The sequence below is a fragment of the Lonchura striata genome, chromosome 18 (assembly GCF_050655825.1).
Source record: "Lonchura striata isolate lonStrDom1 chromosome 18, ASM5065582v1, whole genome shotgun sequence".
NCBI lineage: Eukaryota > Metazoa > Chordata > Aves > Passeriformes > Estrildidae > Lonchura > Lonchura striata.
The window spans coordinates 5,757,336-5,775,935 of NC_140720.1; the positions used below are offsets into that span (position 1 = coordinate 5,757,336).

The 18,600-nt window shown below is 44.9% G+C and overlaps 1 protein-coding gene across 2 annotated transcripts in view; it reads right to left on the reverse strand.

The window, feature by feature from the left end:
* The window catches only part of RAB11FIP4 (RAB11 family interacting protein 4), a 124,391-nt gene extending 107,740 nt beyond the window's left edge, over positions 1-16,651 (reverse strand). For both annotated transcript variants that reach the window (XM_021537790.4, XM_021537782.4), the window contains exon 1: positions 16,451-16,651. In XM_021537790.4, the coding sequence (XP_021393465.1) occupies positions 16,451-16,594 (144 nt within the window). In that variant the 5' untranslated portion in view covers positions 16,595-16,651. The remainder of the gene's footprint in view (positions 1-16,450) is intronic.
* Between the last annotated feature and the right edge of the window lie 1,949 nt (positions 16,652-18,600).

Consider the following 18,600-nt stretch of genomic DNA (forward strand, 5'->3'; position numbering starts at 1 on the left):
AATAACTCACCAATAAAGATTTGGAGTGAGGGAAAACACTTTAAGGATGAGCTGCTGAAGTCAATCACAAACAAGGATCAGTGACACTAAAATCATGGAACTAATCTAAAGTATTTACTCTCAGAAATGGAAAAATATTACAAATAGAGCTTTGAAAGTGCTGTATATTTCTAAAGCACTGGATTGCTGAGCAGTCTGAATACTGAGCTAGCACTGAATACCTTCCCTGCCACTGTCCCTTATTGAGATGTTTCTGCTCCTGCTCACCCACCAGAAGAGCTGATCCCACCAGCACCCCCACTCTCCACTGCAGTGCTGAGAAGCAGACCATAATGTTCAAGTCTAGAAGCCTGTGAGCAGCCAGGGAGCTGCAATGTGCATGGAGAAGGTCTGTCAGAAGAGATGCTAGAATGGGAATTCATCAGCCTCCTGCCATGACACAGAGCCACAACCCCTTGGCAGCAGCAAGGGGTGATCACAAACAATGGCAGGAACCACCCTGACCATACCTGGGAAGAAATTCCCTGGAGCTGCTATTTTCATGTGCAGCCAGAAAAGCAAGAGTGGGAGGGAAGTAAAGCTCCAAGTTAGGGAGGAGATAGGCCAGGATGTGACCAAAACAACAGGGATTACTGCAGGTTTCCAAAGGATGACTGACACAGACACAGCTTTCCCCTGTGCAGGGCTGGGGCTGGATGGTTAAAGACTCCTGCACAGCACTGCTGTCAGGCATCTACCCCTTTGACTGCATCCTGTGCACAAAAATAGGGAAAATCCTGGTCAGGCAGTGAGACTGGGCAGTTTTTCCACAACAGCTGTTCCTACCACATCTCTAAGAACCAAGACAAAGAGACTGTAAATATTTAAAATACCATTTATTAATCACTTCCTTGTTTCTTCTGTATAAATGCTACTTAGCTGCTTTGGGAATAGGGCTCCTGAGTTTAAAGTATAGACTAGTACAGCCGCTGTTTCTGTAGGAGAACTATTACAGGTCTGTTCCATCAATCAGCATTTTATTAATGCTCAGTTACACCAATGCTGAAGTAATGGAGAACAGAGTTAGACCTTTGAAATGTCCTCCAATCTGAGGGAATAAAATTCGTAAAGAGAATTTACTCATCTATTAACAAAAAAGAAGAAATTCTCATTGTTTTCTAGGTGGTTTTTGACTAGGTCACTAAAACCTCTCTTTTCTTTTGTTCATGTTCCAGTATTTTAAGAGTGACAGAGGACACATTGGTTCTCCCTCTTGTTATCTCTTTTATGCCAGAAAAAACAGTGTATGAAGCTTCTGGGGTTTCCAGTAGCAAAGACCAAAGATAGTCAGTCTAAGATGAAACACCTTTGTTTTTGTTTGAAAAGATCAATCTTACCACATGGACAAAGACATGGAAAACATTTTAAGTGCTCTGCTTGCATTGAAAACTTTAAATTCAAAGGTCCAGGTTTGGCTAAGCCAAATTCAGGCAAAATTATGAACCTTGCATACAATCAGAACTGTACCTTCCTTCACTGCCACAGACACAGCAATTCTGTTTGTAAAGATGCAGACTTGACCTAGGTGTGTTTGTTCTTCCTGAGCAAGAAATTAAGTCAGGAACAAGATCTGTCTTTAAACAGTCAGTAGAGTTTCCCTATCACAGCTGTCACTGTTAAGAAAAAGTAAACACTGCAGAAGGACATTTACAATAAGTGCAGTGGTCACAGCGTTCAGCCACTGCTCTTTAGTCTTTTGCATTTAGCAATTCAGAGAAATCTGCTGATAGCCTTTGAGACTATTTCCATCCTTCTCCCTTCTGCATTCAGTACAGCTCATCCATTAACATTTCTGCTGAGTGCCCTTTAGTTGATTTGAAAGTGCCAGGGCTGATTGTTTGCTGAGTCTGTCCTGTCATTTTAAAATCCAAGCACAATTTAAACATACTGAACCAGCACCAGGAAAGGTACCTTATTCTCTTCCACTCTGTCTCAATGATTCTGACACTTATTAATTTTCCTTTAGCATCTATTTTTAGCTCTGTCCTAACCACCATGGTCCTTGGTAAAGGATACTCTTCTAAATACATAGCTGATCCTCTTCCCATTCTCTTCAAGGTACCTGTGACAAATGGATTAATCTCTGCTCTGGTCATCCTCTGTGGAGACAGGGAACCCTCCAAAAGTCAGAAGAGCTCCACAAAGACTGTGGCAGATGACCACAGCATCTTTCTCTAACTTTACAGATTGGTTTCCAGGCAGTTGGTCAAGCTCTGGTCATGAACACTCAGGGCAGAGAGTGAAATGGAAAAGCAATTTATGTCCACTTCATCAATGCACATTCAGTCTTTTTACACCAGGAGAAAGTAAGATGCCATGTTTCAGATAGTAGCTTCTGACAATACTCCACCTTTGATTTAGAAAGAAGATGGGATGGGGAAAATTCACATAAGGAAAAAGCCATTTAGAAACAACAAGAGTCCTGAGAACTATGAGTAATTTGGCCAATTTCCAGACAGATATAACAGGTATTTCCATACAGGTATGACACTTTCACATGATGTCTGCTGTGCTGATTAATGCACCAAACTGTCACAATATGTTGACAAACCTTCCCTACTGAAGAGGAACCTGTTTATTTTATTGTTAATCCTCCTACTGTAAATCAGCTTCGTGGATTTGCATAAATCCTTTTGTTCCCAATGCACAGATTACCCAGGATGCAGACTTTACTACATAGGCAGTGCATACAATCTGTACACCTGGAGAATTTCCTGCATATCATTTCCTGTTTTTCAGTTATTCTGACTAAACTAATTGCTCTTCACTGCAAAGAGCAGGGCTCTCTGGAAGCCAGGAAGTGTATTTGAAGATCACCTTAGGTGTGATGCATCCCAGCATGTTTTCTGCACCTGGGTTACTTCAAAAGGTCAGATACAGAGTATAGATAGATATAGTATATCAAAAACCTTCTCTTGAGGATTTTATTTTGTGGCATGTGTATGTGAGCTTTCTCACTGCTGTCTGTGCCTCAGGTAGAGCTCAGAGAGCCTTAATAAGTGTTAGAGCAGTTTAATTTTCAAAAAAAAAAAAGAAAAAAAGATTCTTATAATTCACACTATTTTATTTAAATATTTGAATATTTTATGCCAAACAGGAGTCAATGTGGCTAGCACAGGGCTGTTGGCAACTGGAGTCCCCAGTTTAAGCAGAAATCACTGTAAAGAAACAGTGTTTGCTTCCAGACCAAGTAGGTTTGTCAGAATGTTTTGTGCTATCATCTAGTCTGACAGCATTATCTCAAAGTGTTGATTCAGACCTGTCCTGAAGATGCACTTTGGAACATCTTGATCAGCAAGCTCGTTTCCTTCCCAGCCCTGCTCTGCTATTCAGACTCCCACCTTGCAGGAATGCTGAGCACTTTAGCCCCAATTCAGCAAAGCTGAACTGCCAGTTCAGAATTCTGCAGGTTCAAACCCTCTGTCTGTCAAAAAACTTGCTGGTTCTCTATTTTCTGTTTGCTAGCCTTAAGCCCTTAGAGCTTCTCTCAAAGCTATGGCCATTGTCTCAGGAATATTATGCTATAGCTTGGGAGGACTGATTCAATAATACCCTGGCATTCCACTCAAATATCTTAAACATTTTACACCTACTCTCAGTAGCTTCTTCCACTGCTTAGCTCTTACAGGTAACAGACTCAAACAATAAATTAACAACCCTATTGAAGAAAACCTGTGGTAGTGAATGAAAATGGCAGATTTTTACTCTGCTTGTAGAAGTTAAGAATGAAATGTACTTTTACTGTAGAATTCTATAGATGGTTAAAACCCAGAAAAATGACAATTTTTACATCCCTTATGCTTTCAGATTAATTTCCAGTCAATCCTGTTAAAACAGATGCCCCAAATCATACGGGACTTTTTGAGGAGAAAGAAATATGTTTTAAGTTCAACAAATCACAGCTATATGCATTCAATTTGAGCCTTTTACTCAACCCCACTTCTGTTCAACAGAAACCACCAATGCTTTTATCTTAACACACCGAGACCCTATTAACATCCCCAGGAGCACCCATCTCAGTTCTTGGCACAGCTGAGCCCTGGTTTTTTTTCTCCTTCATTGCCTTTACCAATAGTATAAACTCTGCCACATGTTTCAGAATATCCATCAGTGCTGGGCTACACTCAGGCAGAGAAGCTGTGCAGGTCATACCAGACTTCCTTGCAACAATACTTGTTTTTAAGATCTTCCCCTGCCTTTCAGAAAGCTGACACCTTTTATTTTTTTTTTGTTTGGTTGTCTTTGAGTTGATCAATTTTCAGCAGAAGTAAGGAAGTTTATCAAGCTTGTCAGCATCACAAACTCTGGAACTGCATGCTGTAATTTCAGTGGAACACCAGAAGGTCCTGGCTATACATGGATCACAAGCAAAGCTCAGCTTTGCTGAGAAATGTGTTCCTCCTTTTTCCCCACTTTGGGAAGTGCTGACCATCCCCAGGGCTGTCCATACATGAAGTTCCTGTGCAGGTTAATACACTGAACACCCAAACCAGACACATTCCAGATCAGCCTGTCACCTCTCCCGCTTCATCATCAGCTGTGAATCAGTCTTGGCACATGCAAAGCAGTGAAAGTATGTGCCCAGAACTTTGCTGAGGTGCTGTATAGACCCTTTTTGATTAAAGATTTTCATAGAACTGCCAAATCCTTTTTTCTTATCCAGCTACCTTGAACTCAGATTTTCAAACTAATTCCACAGAGAGCTCTGGCAAAAAATCTCTACTGCAAGCAAAAATATCAAATGTAAAACACTTCATAGTCATGTTGTAGGCTATTCTTAACTTGGGAAACTTTGTACCAGAAGCTTTATTTCCCTTCCCCACCGCTCTTGAGAATAGTACTGAAAAAACGAAGAAAATATTAATTATTACAGGATGCTGCGTTTCTCAAGAGGCCCCAGGAAAGTCATACATTTCTTGTCTGCTCCTGCATGAACAGGGCTCTACAGTGGAAATCAATGTCATGACTCTCACTTAAACAGGATTTTACCACCTCAAACCTTGTGTTGGTTCAGAAGAACGCCGGGGAGCCACTTTCTTCAGCATGAACTTAGTTGGTAAGTGCTCCATCAAATACTTCCTGTTACTGCTCAGATTTGAGCCTTTTCCCCTAAATTAAAACAGAGCCTGGTGCTGCTTCCCTGCCTACAGGGCTGGGGTGAGCAACTGCTCCCAGACTGCTCTGCAAGCTACTGGGAGATTTCAAATCCCCATCTAATGCCTGGTCAACTCCATCTGATGTCCACAAATGATGAAAACAGGACAACAAGCTCAATACAGCATGGTAAAATCTGTCTTCTAAAGCCTCCAGTTGCACGTTTGGTGTATCACACTGTTGCATTCCTATTTGCAACAGCAAAGAGGAAAAAAGCAGGGATGAGAGCAGCATTGCTCTCTACCACTCCAAGACACTCTTTTTGTAACACTTGCTGACTGAGAGCCAGGCCTGCTAGAATATAAGCCTTTTTTCAGATCTCCTGCCATGTGATAGCCTGAATATTCATTACCTATTAAAAGCTTTGAAAGTGTAAATTCATCCCACAATCAAGTGAACTGATTTATTCACACAGCTGAGTCACACTCATTTACAGTCTGTGACCTAAATCTATTAATCTGGCACCAAAAAAACCCAGTATATTTTATTATTTTATTTCAGTCATATTAGTTGAGCAAAGATGAATATTTTAAAATTGTGTGAGGTTTTCCTTTCAAGCAGTGCTGACACATTGTACTAAACCTGCTTTCCTTGCTGATCCCAAGAAGTGGTGCAGGCATTGCTCATGTTATCTGGCATGGAGTGACCCATTTAACAGAGAGTGCACAAAATCTTCATGGGAATCACATCAGCTCTTTACTAAGAGTCTCTGAAGTGCCAAGCAGCAGATAACACGGAAACCTCTCTTAAAGAGGAACTATAACTCCCTCATTAATAACAGAAAGCCCAACAGCCAGTTCTGACAGAGGGGAAAATTGCTCTGTGGAGAGCAATGCATTATTGTGTCTAGCACCTCGAGTCTTTTCCTAGGGCCAAAGCTACTAAGTCTCTGCTGTACTTGGGGAAATAAAATCACATTTTCAAAAATGACTGGAGTATTTTAGAGCCACTGATTTTTTAGTAGAACTAGAGAGTCATTAAATACAGTGTAGGGGGTAACATTTAAAATGCTGTCGAAATTTAATCTTTTGACAGCCTCTCCTTTCCTCTCCATTTGATAGCTGTGGTATTCCTTGAGTCCATCGCTGATATCATAAATAGCTCCATAAGCTTGTGAAGAAAGCTGGAGTTTTTAAAAGGTTGAAGTTCAGTACTGTGCTGAAATTGCAATCACAATCTAATTACAGTGTGCACTGAGCACACGCTTTGGGTCTTAAAATCCATTTCCATTCCAGGCTGGCAGTTTACTCCTAGAAATCAATTCCTGCTTGTGGGTATTAAGATACATACAGGTACTCCCTCAAACAGTGACACCCTGTTTCACAGGGTGCACTTCACCACTATTTCCTCTGCATTCACTCACAGCTGTCCATATGTTTGCAATCCTTCTGAAGGGAACATCCTTCTTCCCCCTTCCCTATGAGATCCTTCTGCCCAACTGGTTTAGGGAACCCACAGGTTGGAGCTGATGCTGGCACAGTGCTACTGACAGCAGGTTCACCAAAGTTAAGCAGGAGTGATGACTGACAAGACTGTAAAATGGGAATGTTTCTACCAGCAGCAAGAGTGGGAGAAAGAACACAGAGGACAAAGAAGAGAAATTAAAGTGGAAATAGTATTTGGTTCATGAAAGAAGTACCTTCTGTGACAGGCACACGTGTTATTCAATGTATGACAAAACTTTCTAAGGCACTGTGAGCTGTAAAGCAGTTACACATGTGAAAAGGGAAGGGAGGCACCAGCTCAGTGAGGTTCCACTTCAGTGGCACTTCAAAGGACTCTGAGAACAAGCCTCTTTATCCAAAATCACTGCTCCCAAAAGGCCGGTTCTGCAGCTTTGCTCTGCAGAGTGTGCTCAGCCTGGAAACATCTCTGGATGCCCAAAAGAGTAACTGCCAGTGTCTGTTCAGCATCCTGTGCCATCCAGAAGTCTGGAAGATTAATCTGATGCTCATGGTCCTTCCAAAACAAAGTCAAACAGGGCAGGGGGTGGCAGGTGTGGTGTGATGCAAAATCAGACCTAATGTTTCACAACTGTTATCCATGGCAACTCCCCCCGCCCCTGTAGAAAGGGATCTGAAATGTGTCTCTTTACCCTTCTTCCCTAAAATAGAGACATCACCAATTTCTTGCTATGGGAGGAGTCTACCCTCCTACTCTCTTTACCCTGTACCACAAATCCAGGGAAGCAGCTCTACAGAACAGTGCAACATCTACAAAATGCAAGCAGTGTCAGGCACTGAAATAGGAGCAGTGCCACCAAACAGAATGTATTGCTAAAGACTCACTGCAGCAGCCAACTGCAATAAACCCAAAGGTAATTTATAGCCACATTATGCCACCAACTCAATCAAGCAAGCTTTTCACCTGAAATGTTGTGTAAATCATTTGTGTTTACAACCACTTAGACCAATCCCTCCAAAGCTCCCTTCCCTTCCAAACAGGTGCTATTTTGCTGTAACAACCAGAGCTTAACAATCACCCTCACTTAAACAGGAGCACCCACCAAAAAGCACAAGCCACAGTGCGTCCAGAACTGAAGCTGTCGCTGTAGATGGAAGGAATAAACCCAGAGAATAACACAGTGAGGCCAGAACAACACACACTACTTCAGACATTCTCCAGCAAAATCAGTGCCCAGGCAGAGCTGTGATGCTGCAGAGTGCCAGTGGGGATTGCCTGCTCTGTTCATGATGCCTCCCTTGAGGCACCATCGATCCTCCTGCATTAAATATTCCTGCTGCCTGGTGCCCTCCTCCTCAAACCACTCTGTGGCCCCAGGCAGCAGACTGAAAGCAGCAATTTGGCCCCAGTTTGGTGCCAATGAACCGAATATTCAGTGCCCACCCCAAAGAAACAGCTGATACAGAGCATCACCAATCTCCACCACCCACTGAGGGAGAACCAGACAGGAGTACCACGAGGATGCTTCCACACACCAGGGTTGTCAGGCTTCTGAAAACATATTTAGAATGCCACAGGGGGAAAACATTACTTCTGGGAAAAGAAGTGCAGTTGGCAGTAGTGAGGCCAAGAGTACAAGAAAAATACAGTAAGAGAAATCACATGGGCTTATGCACACAGAAAAAGAAATCTGTGCCACGACCTCTGGCAAAATGCAAGAAATTTGTGAATATTTGATCTTTTCCAGAGGTTATGTGGGTCAGTATCTAAATCAAGAAACAAATGATCTGCATCTGCCAGCATTTGCACCACAACAGTAACTTGACCTATGCCAAATTCTCTGTACATAGCAAATTGTCTTTTCACCCATTGGAAAGACACTGTGGGCTCAGTTACAGCCAAAGCTTCCAATCTGGGTGACAGTCCAGAAATCCTCTTGAGTATTGGCAGAGTCACCAGTCAAGGTGACTACAGGACACAAGAGAGGTGACAGATTATTGATAAAAAATCTGCCACCCCTAAGGTCACACTGGCAGTTACAGATGCATTCACCTTCAAATTTAGACCTGCTCAAATGACAGCTGCCAACAGCAGACTGCTCTAACCAATTTCATTCTCTCTCTAAACAAGCCACATCCAAATGTCTGAAGCAAATATTACAGCACTTTCCAGTGAGATGCAGCTGACTGTGTAGAGAGGAGTTTGGCAAAGAGCACGTTTTCCTCAGTGGAAACTTCCAGGCCTTGTAATTGCTCAGCAGGAAAAGCAAAACTGGCATTATCAAAGCTCCTTTGAAGATGTGTCCCAAAGCACTCCTCAATTTTTTATTTTCAAGCAATCCCAGAGAGAACTGAGGAATGAAACACACAATTCACTCTTCATGCTGGAGGCTAAAATTCACAAGTTTCCCCCATGTCTGACTGCAATAAATGAATCATAGCCAAACAAACATTCATGGACCATAATCCTAAATTCTCTTGTACCACACTTTAAAGCTGTTCCTACTTCCTGCACAAACTCACTGATTTTCTTTTCGTGCAGATTACATTGTCTAGTCTCTTACATGGCTTGGTATTATTCATGGGTTTGCTTTACCTGTTGCTTTATTTTCCCCACAGCTCTGGAGAACTGCAACCTGGATAACACAACTCCATTAGGCAGAGAATTGAACAACACATTTTTCCTTTCTCCAACATTCACAAAGTCTCTGCACTTGTTCAATACATAACTTGGTAAAAAAATTGATTTTTCAGCTTTCTTACCAAGTAAAGGAAATCAAACCCATTTATTCTTTTTCATGTTTCTCAGAAGAAAACAGAAAAAAGCTTTGTGTTGAACAAAATTTTATGTTTGGAGCATTTTGACTTGTTGTTTGCCAAGTATTCAGATTTAAATTTTGTCAATAAAAAGCTAGCTTCAAATGAAATCCATCAAGATATCATACTTACAAAAAAACCCAAAAAGTGAAGTTAATTACATTCCTACCTCTTTAAGGCAAAAACAATGTGCCAGACTCATAAAGCAATTGTTAAAGAATTTGCATAAAGTGTGCAGCAAAATTCTTCTACAGGTTTCTACTGTTCCCAGTAGGTTACAACACAGAAAACTGGCCTCAGCAACATATCCCAACATACACATCCTATATATTAGGCTTAAAACTGCCCATATAGTCACTTGCTACTAAACTAGCAAAGTCACCAATATTTTGGGACAGTTTCTCAAATCTATTAATACCATGCAAACACATGGACAAAGCTGTTTGCATGTTTGTTTGGATATTTTATCATAACAACAGAAGTGCCACTGGAAAATAATATCCCATGTTCCAGAAGCCATCTGGATCCCATTGGGGAGGGACAGCTCCTCTGGAGGTGATGGAACACCACCAGAATGTCCCCCAGAGGAGAAAAAACCAAGTGTGACAAAGCAGATGTATATGTGATGTTATGGAATACTTGAAAAAACACATATATAAGTACTGAAATGTAGATCACTCGGAAACACCCCTCATCTCACCAGGCCAATATTCTCTGCATTCCAGAGCACACCATTCCAGTACACTTCCTTGTAATTTCAGGAATCCTATCAAAGAAAAGTCTCACCCATTTCTAAGCTTTTCACTTGACACCCTAAAGCCATAATGCTTCACCCAAACTCAACTGTCAAAGCAGCCTTAAAATCCAAGGAGTACACTGCAATTTTCCCAGTGCCTGTATTTGGTGTGCCGTGCATTGACCCCCGTTTCCCTTGCTGTACTTTGACCCCACAGTTCAGTCCTGTCTCTCATTCTGAGGCTGAACATCCTTCTGAACTGAAACAGATTCAGGGCTTAGGAAGGAGCCTGCTATTTATGAATTTAACTGCACACAAAACGTGAAACCAGCACACATAACTCTAAAGAAACACCTGCATTCTCTCCAAGTGAGGCCCTTCAATTGTATCTGGAATACAGTGCTTGGTTTACACTCACACTGCTGATGTAAAACCTTATGTTGGAGTAGTAGTGATTGTGTCTGACACTCTTTTATCATTCATGTGCTTAATCACAGCCTGCACTGAGTTAAGCATGTTCAGGGATGAGTGTTTACTCAGCAGCCTGTGCCAGGATCTAGGTCTGAGATCACGTGTGTTCCCAAATACTGCATATTTTAAGAACTGTTAGAACTCCTGAGCAGACAGTCTGATGAAAAAATCAGATCAAGGATTTTAAAATGTTTGTGAATATCAGTGTTAAAATCAGATAAAATTAATAGGAAACTATACTGTCTACTGCACAGAGAATAAAAACATTAAACATTATAAGGCCTTTTATTTGTTTCCACTTCATTGCTACAAAAGCACTGCTGCTGAGTATGAGTCAATTGTGCTAAATTGCAGGTAACAATGCAATTCAGAAGCCAAAAAAAATTTTGTATTGGGGAGCACCCCCAACAATTCTAGATGGCAGTGGCTTGTTCTCCTTCCAAGACTACCCTGCCTTCCAGCAATTTTAATTTGCTTTTCAGAGCTTAATCATATTAGAGGAATAAAATCAATACATGTGAGAAATCTGAAATCCTCCATAGGATTTGCAAGAGCAAATTTCTGGAGAACATGCAGGCATATCACAGACAAAGAACAGCAATTTTACAACTTAACAGCATGGACTGAATCAGGATGCAGGGAGAAAAATTTACATATAAAATATCTGGCCCTGCCTGGCAGCTAAATGTTTTGGCACACCACTTACATGTGCTACTTTCCATACTGTACTGCCTTCTGTGCTTCATTCATGCATTTTTTCCACTTTTGCATTTAATGATATGTCAACACAAGATCACTGTGCCTGTGCTAAATTCAAACACTGAGGTAGTGATAAAACACCGTCATTTAAATATCAAGAATTATTATCAAAATTGATTGCCTTTCCTTCAGGCATTAAGAATTTACTGTTTCAGATCACTGACTTGTATTGCAAAACACAGCAATAATGAATTCTTAGCTGTATGTGCATCAATTCTTGCTGTACCCCTCAGAGCTCTTACCTTTGAAATGCAAACATTACATAACGAATTAAACTCATGAGTGCACAGCAAACCTACAGCTCCTCTCTCCACCATTGCTTTGGCAAATGTTTCATTAGCACTAAGTACCAAGCTTGCTTTATGTCAGCTGTTTAGAAATACATGCTTAGTTTCAGCATTTACCAGAAGGCTATTTTAAACATATTCACTGCTAGTTTGTATTGAATTAGGGAGCTACAGTGGCTGTACCTTGACTAATCCATAAACTGAGTACTCCACTGTTCCACTTCAGAACTCTATTTTTTCCAGTCACTGTAAATAACATTAAACATCTGGGTCATTAGCAAATAGAGTTTAAAGGAATCTGAATGTGTGGCAGCCTTGCTGCTGCCTAGAAAACACTGTCACATGGGACTGCTCATTGTATCCTTGATACTGTCTAGGCAAATATTTTATTTTTTCTTTCAGTAATTATTTCCAGGAAAAGAAGTATGCCCTTATACGAATGGCAGTATCACTTGATAACACCCTTTTGTTTCCACGTTTCAGTGCCAAAGTCTCTTCTTCTCATGGCTGCAGACTCACATTACCAAGAAGGTATGAGCTATTCTGTCACTGTGCACACTGACAGGAATTTTGATTCCTTTAATTTCTGAGTGCAACTCTGAGCTGCAACATTACAACCAGGAGCCTGAAATTCACCCAGACTCCTCAGAAATACTCTGGATTATCAGGCAGTAAAATCACAGTCCTGAAATTACAGGAAAAAGCTACTTCTGGAGTGGTTACAGCAGAAGGGCTGTTTGGAGTATGACAACCTCAGCTCCTGGGAGGGATCCGATAGCAAGTCAAAAGGAAGCACCAGGAGTGCCATTAAACTCAGCCACAGCCACGATCCACTGCTGGGACAGCACTGGAGGATGGTACCTTTAACTTGAGCCCTGAATGGGGCTGATGATTGAAAATGACAAAGATGATTGTCAACAAACATCTCCCTGTAACAGTTTGTTTTTTTGGCCAGAAATTTTCATCTGAGAAATTAATGAATTCACGAGTTCAAGTAGTTCATGAGAAATATGTGAACTCCCTTTTACCTGTTTCTGTTCTGCACCACTAGTAAACCATTGGCTTTGAGTTACAGTCCATTCATGTGAATAATTGATATTGGACTTTACATTTTATTAGCTGCTAAAGCTCCCTTTCAATTGTGACACTGCTTCAAGTCAAAGAGCAGATCTCACCATAACAAAAATGACTGTGTGAACACCTGCATGGTTTGCACCTCCAAAAGGTGTTTACCTGCCTCAGAAAGAAGTTGTCAACAGGCACAGCTTACTTCACTTGTTGCTGAAAACTGAGTGTGGAGTTTAAGTAGAATCTGGCATAATGAAACATCAACTGGCACTACCCTGAAATACACATTCACACAACCCGCTGCCAGAACTGGGGCTTGCTGAACGTGTCACTCACAATGCTCCCAGACACTTGGCTGTACTGCAACGCTTTTCCCAGTGAAAGGGAAGCAGATGGTGAGCGACTCTTGGCATTTCTCAGTGTTGTGTGAAGTGTTTCTTTAGCTAGTGAGCACATGCCATCCCGTCAGGTCGCTTTGGAAACAGCCCTTGGTGTCTTTCTTCCGATTTCTACACAAACGGCAAACACCCCATTGACAAGGAAATTCAGACCCAAGCACAGAAGCAGAAGTCTCAGCTAGGAGTTTCTGTTGTCCTGGAGCCAAAGAAGCATCTCTGAGGGATTTATTTTATCCTTTGGTCCTGTTACAGCCTCCGAGTGCCCAATTGCTCATCGATGTCCACGGAGAAAGACTGATGGAGACAACTCACATGCCCACAGTCAGATGGGAAGAACAGAGGCCAGAATGCCCAATTGCCTAAAAGTAAAAGCTCCACAGCTGTTTGCATATGAAAGCAGTGCTTGACAGTCAGTCAGGTCTGCTCTAAATTCAGGAATTTAGAGACCTGGTTCTGTTCCTGGCTCTGCTAAATCAATACAATCAAATCCTTTTTTCCTCTAATTGAACCACACTCTTCGCAGGGCAAAGCAAAAGCTTGCAAGCAAACTTGCTAGAACCTATTTGAAGCAGAGGTTTCAAAAGCCATTAAAATAAAATAGAAAAAAAAAGTTAACCAGAAACATTACAGTTTATTATTTTGACTGTGTGGGTAAGGAGTGCTTTGATTGAAGGGAAAGCTGCTGCCTTGCTGCAACGATTTTGCCTTGGGGCAGTTTTCAGAGAGTTGTTATCTTTCAGAAATAATAAAATTCAGCATGTTGACTACATACCACACACAAGAAAAAAAAAAAAAAAAGAAAACAGAAAGAAGAAGAAAAAACCCAGAAAAGGCTAAATGCCCTACAAACCCTACTAAAGATAGTATTAAGAATTTGTAGACTTCAAACTTTGGATGGTGGTGGCTCTAAGAAGGTAGAGAAGAGCTGGAAATCTGTGTGTCCTTCATGACAACTGAAGGGACAAATACTCCCTCATTTCATAGACATAATCCCAGGCTACTGTTGGTAAATATCAGAATACTCAGGACACAGTGCTACAAAATAGGACCCTTCCTGTGGCTAGATGAACTCTACAAACAGAATAATATTCTGTTTTTATTTGATTGCACATGAGGGCAAATCAATCTTTCACTGATGCCAATGGAAAAAATTCTTTTGAATGTAGAGGAAGCCCAGGTGGATGAGGCCCAAGAATTTTTGCATAATTAAAAATATAATTAATTTTCATTGACAGTATATATGTTCTAATGTGTTAAAGGGATCTGCTCCCTAACAGTGTCTCCTCAGTTTAATTTCATGAGATGCACTTCCACACAGAACTTGGTAGGTTCCTGCAGATGCAAGGTAGAAAGCACTGTGTTACTTGGGAGAGTAGAATCTCCCCATCTCCAAATATAACTGTGATTCATCATACAAAAAGTTAACTTTAAACAAGCCTTTAAACTAGAATAGTTCACCTGCAGTGGTTGCTCTGGAGTAAATCTGCACTTGGAAAACTAATTCTGCGTTTCACTAGCAAACGTCCTTGGGTGATTTACAAATCCCATTTACTTAGCTGCTCCTTTGAAGTCAAGGGACTTCCAGCACCAACTTCACTGGGCACAGGGAAGTAAACCAGAACAAGTTGTATTATAACACTGATAAATAAAGACTTATGATATATAGGTACTAAGATAGGAAGATAAAACTTCTCTGTCCCAGTTTTACAAATATCTTATCAAACACTGCCAGCTACAACTGAATGAAATAGGAAGCAAGCATTTCTCACCACTGGCACTCCTGTGCCCGTCCAGCAAGGCAGCCCATCCTGAAACTATCACTGACAACTGGTACTTTTCTAGCATTGTCTTTACTGGAATTTCCAACTTTCTCCTCTCCATTTAAATATTTTTCTGCTAATATACTCCAATTCACTCTAAGCTTATGAGATCATCACCCAAACCCTCTGTAGCATCTCACAGAACACCCACTCCGCTCTCGCAACCTGAAAGTTTCTGAAAACAAAAAGGATTGTTATGACCATCAGTGTCATCCTACTGCAAAACAGCCAGTGGAATGTTGTCAGTCTTCCTCAGTGCTGCACAAGAAAGCCACTGCTCTGCCTCCAAATAAACACAAAAAGCAATTTGGATGCAGTTTATCTGGCAATAAGGATTTAAAAATACTTCTGTTAGTTTCTATAAAATTATACAAGAGACAAATAAACCCAAAATCAATAAAACTTTTTACAGTTACTCATTTCTACTTATTTTGCTTGTTAAAACCACAAACTGAAGCTTCTCATTAAGAAAATGTTTAAGACCTGTGACTATCTGCAAGTAATAAGCCTTCTGTCTACTGAATTCCCGATTTAATTCACAAGCTGTGTTTCATTACAAGTGACAAGCTAGAAATAAGCTATTTGCTCCAACAATTACTTGAATTCACTCTGGCTTTGCTTCCTCTTTGGCATCCCTCTATAAATCACCGTTTCATTAGCTCCTCACATTAATTTGTTTTATTGTAGTCTAAAAGGTTGTTTGACACTGGTTTTTCGAACCTCATTGTAGTCCCAACTTCACTCCTCTTCCCTGGCACCCAAAGTTGCTGGGGCACGTCGTGGGGCATAGAACAGTAAAGTGTAACATCCCAAGAGCTCTCCTAGGAAAGCGTTTCTTGCTGGTTCATTTCGCTGGAGCTGCAGCCCTGGATTGAATCACTGAAGGGAACTGTTTCCAACCAGCGCACGGCGTTGCCCTCCCTGCCTTTGGCCCGAATCCCACTCCCATCTCCACTGATGTCACGATTTACACCGGTCCCACTGACGCAACGCTCCGCCGAGACCGGTGGCGCGACTCCAGATTTACGCTGTGTCACCGAAGGGCTGGAGGGAGGCAGGGATGGATGGAGCCCAAGCTCCCAGCCCATCCCCGGGTTTGGGCTCCTGGACAGGTGCTCCCCTCCCCATCAGACACCGCCGGCACCGCACTGCCGGTGCCCCAGCGAGCTCAGCTCAGCCAGGACGGGCAGACCCGGGAATAAAAAACACTCCTCGAAAGGAACAGCGGCCGCTCCCTGGAGCCGAGGGGTCAAGGCTGCCCCGAGGGAGGGGGATGCTCCCGGGGACAGACGGAGCCGGGTGTCTTTGGGGAGGGCTCCACGGAAAGGGGGAAGGCGCTGGCGGCCCTGAGGGAAAGGTGAACGGAGGGAGCCCGCGCCACGCGGAAAGGAGCGGACCGGGCTGCCCGGCACGGAGCCGCGGTGGGGCCGGGCCCGGCGGGCTCTGGGCACGCTCAGCCGGTCAAAGTTGCGTGGGGGCCGGGAGCCGCCGCTCTCACCTCATCCCCTTGGCCGAACTGCAGCCCCAGCGCGACGAAGTGCTCCACTCGGATGAAGCCGTCCGCATCCTCATCGCACACATCGAAAACCTCCTTGAGCTTCCGCAGGAACCGCAGCAGGCTGGCCGGCTCCATCGCGGGCATTAGCTGGAGGCCGGCGGCACGGCCGCGGCCGCAGCAGCCATGATCGCCCGCGCCTTCAGCGGGTGCGTGACATCAGCTCCGGGGAGCGGGGCGGGAGCGACGGCGAGAAGGAGGAGAAAGGGATGGAGGGAGGGATGGAGGAGAGCGGAGGGAGGACGCGAGCCCCGGCGGAGGGAGGGAGGGAGCGACGGGCGGGAGAACAATAGGGCAGAGCTGGAGGATGGCGCTGAGGGAGGCGCGGCCGCCGCCAGGGGGCGCCGCGGGCAGCAGGAGACCCCGGCGGGGCCGGGCGGGACGGGGACACAGAGAACAGGGACAGGGACAGGGAGAGGGGACAGGGACAGGGACAGGGGACACAGAGAACAGGGACAGGGACAGGGAGCGGGGACACAGAGACCGGGGACAGGGACAGGGAGAGGGGACAGGGACAGGGACAGGGGACACAGAGAACAGGGACAGGGACAGGGAGCGGGGACACAGAGACCGGGGATAGGGACAGGGAGAGGGGACAGGGACAGGGACAGGGGACACAGAGAACAGGGACAGGGACAGGGAGAGGGGACACAGAGAACGGGGACAAGGGACACAGAGAACAGGGACAGGGGACAGGGAGAGGGGACACAGAGAGCGGGGACAGGGACAGGGACAGGGAGAGGGGACACAGAGAACAGGGACAGGGGACACAGAGACCGGGGACAGGGACAGGGAGAGGGGACACAGAGAACAGGGATAGGGACAGGGAGAGCGGGGACAGGGACAGGGAGAGGGGACACAGAGAACAGGGACAGGGGCAGGGAGAGGGGACACAGAGACCGGGGATAGGGACAGGGAGAGCGGGGACAGGGACAGGGAGAGGGGACACAGAGAGCGGGGACAGGGGACACAGAGAGCGGGGACAGGGACAGGGAGAGGGGACACAGAGAACAGGGACAGGGACAGGGAGAGGGGACACAGAGAACGGGGACAGGGGACACAGAGAGCGGGGACAGGGACAGGGAGAGGGGACACAGAGACCGGGGACAGGGACAGGGAGAGGGGACACAGAGAACAGGGACAGGGGACACAGAGACCGGGGACAGGGACAAGGAGAGGGGACACAGAGACCGGGGACAGGGACAAGGAGAGGGGACACAGAGACCGGGGACAGGGGACACAGAGAACGGGGACAGGGACAGGGAGAGGGGACACAGAGACCGGGGACAGGGACAGGGAGAGGGGACACAGAGAACAGGGACAGGGGACACAGAGACCGGGGACAGGGACAAGGAGAGGGGACACAGAGACCGGGGACAGGGACAAGGAGAGGGGACACAGAGACCGGGGTCAGGGAGAGGGAGAGGGGGACACGGAGACCGGGGACAGGGGACACAGAGACCGGGGACAGGGACAGGGGACACAGAGAACAGGGACAGGGAACACAGAGACCGGGGACAGGGAGGGCACGGGGACACAGAGAACAGGGACCGGGACAGGGAGAGGGGACACAGAGAACAAGGACAGGGGACACAGAGACCGGGGACAGGGACAGGGGACGGGGACACAGAGACCGGGGACAGGGGACACAGAGACCGGGGACCGGGGGACAGTGGCACGGAAGCCGCCCGAGGAGCGAGGGAACGGGCAGGGAGCGAGGCAGGAGGACAGCAGGACAGCAGCAGCAGCCCGGGACGCAGCTAACTTGGCATCCCCCGGGCTCTGCGACAGCGGACGGACCCGTGTGCAGCCCCTTCACTTCTCCATACCATATAAAACACCAGCCACACTGCAGTATTTTTTCTTAGAAAAAGCCTGGTGTGAACAGTTCCAGGCTAGAGGGAAAAGCCGCGTGTAGAGTTAAGGCACAATTGAGGAAAGCAGGACGAGCGCGCTCCCCGCGCCGCGCTGCGCTCAGGCGGGCAGCAGAGCCGTGGGAAGGGTTCCCTCGGCTGGGCACTGACACTGCCCAGCCCCGCCTTAATCGGACCGAGCGGGAACGAAAGGACATCCCTGCCTTTGCAGGATTCCTC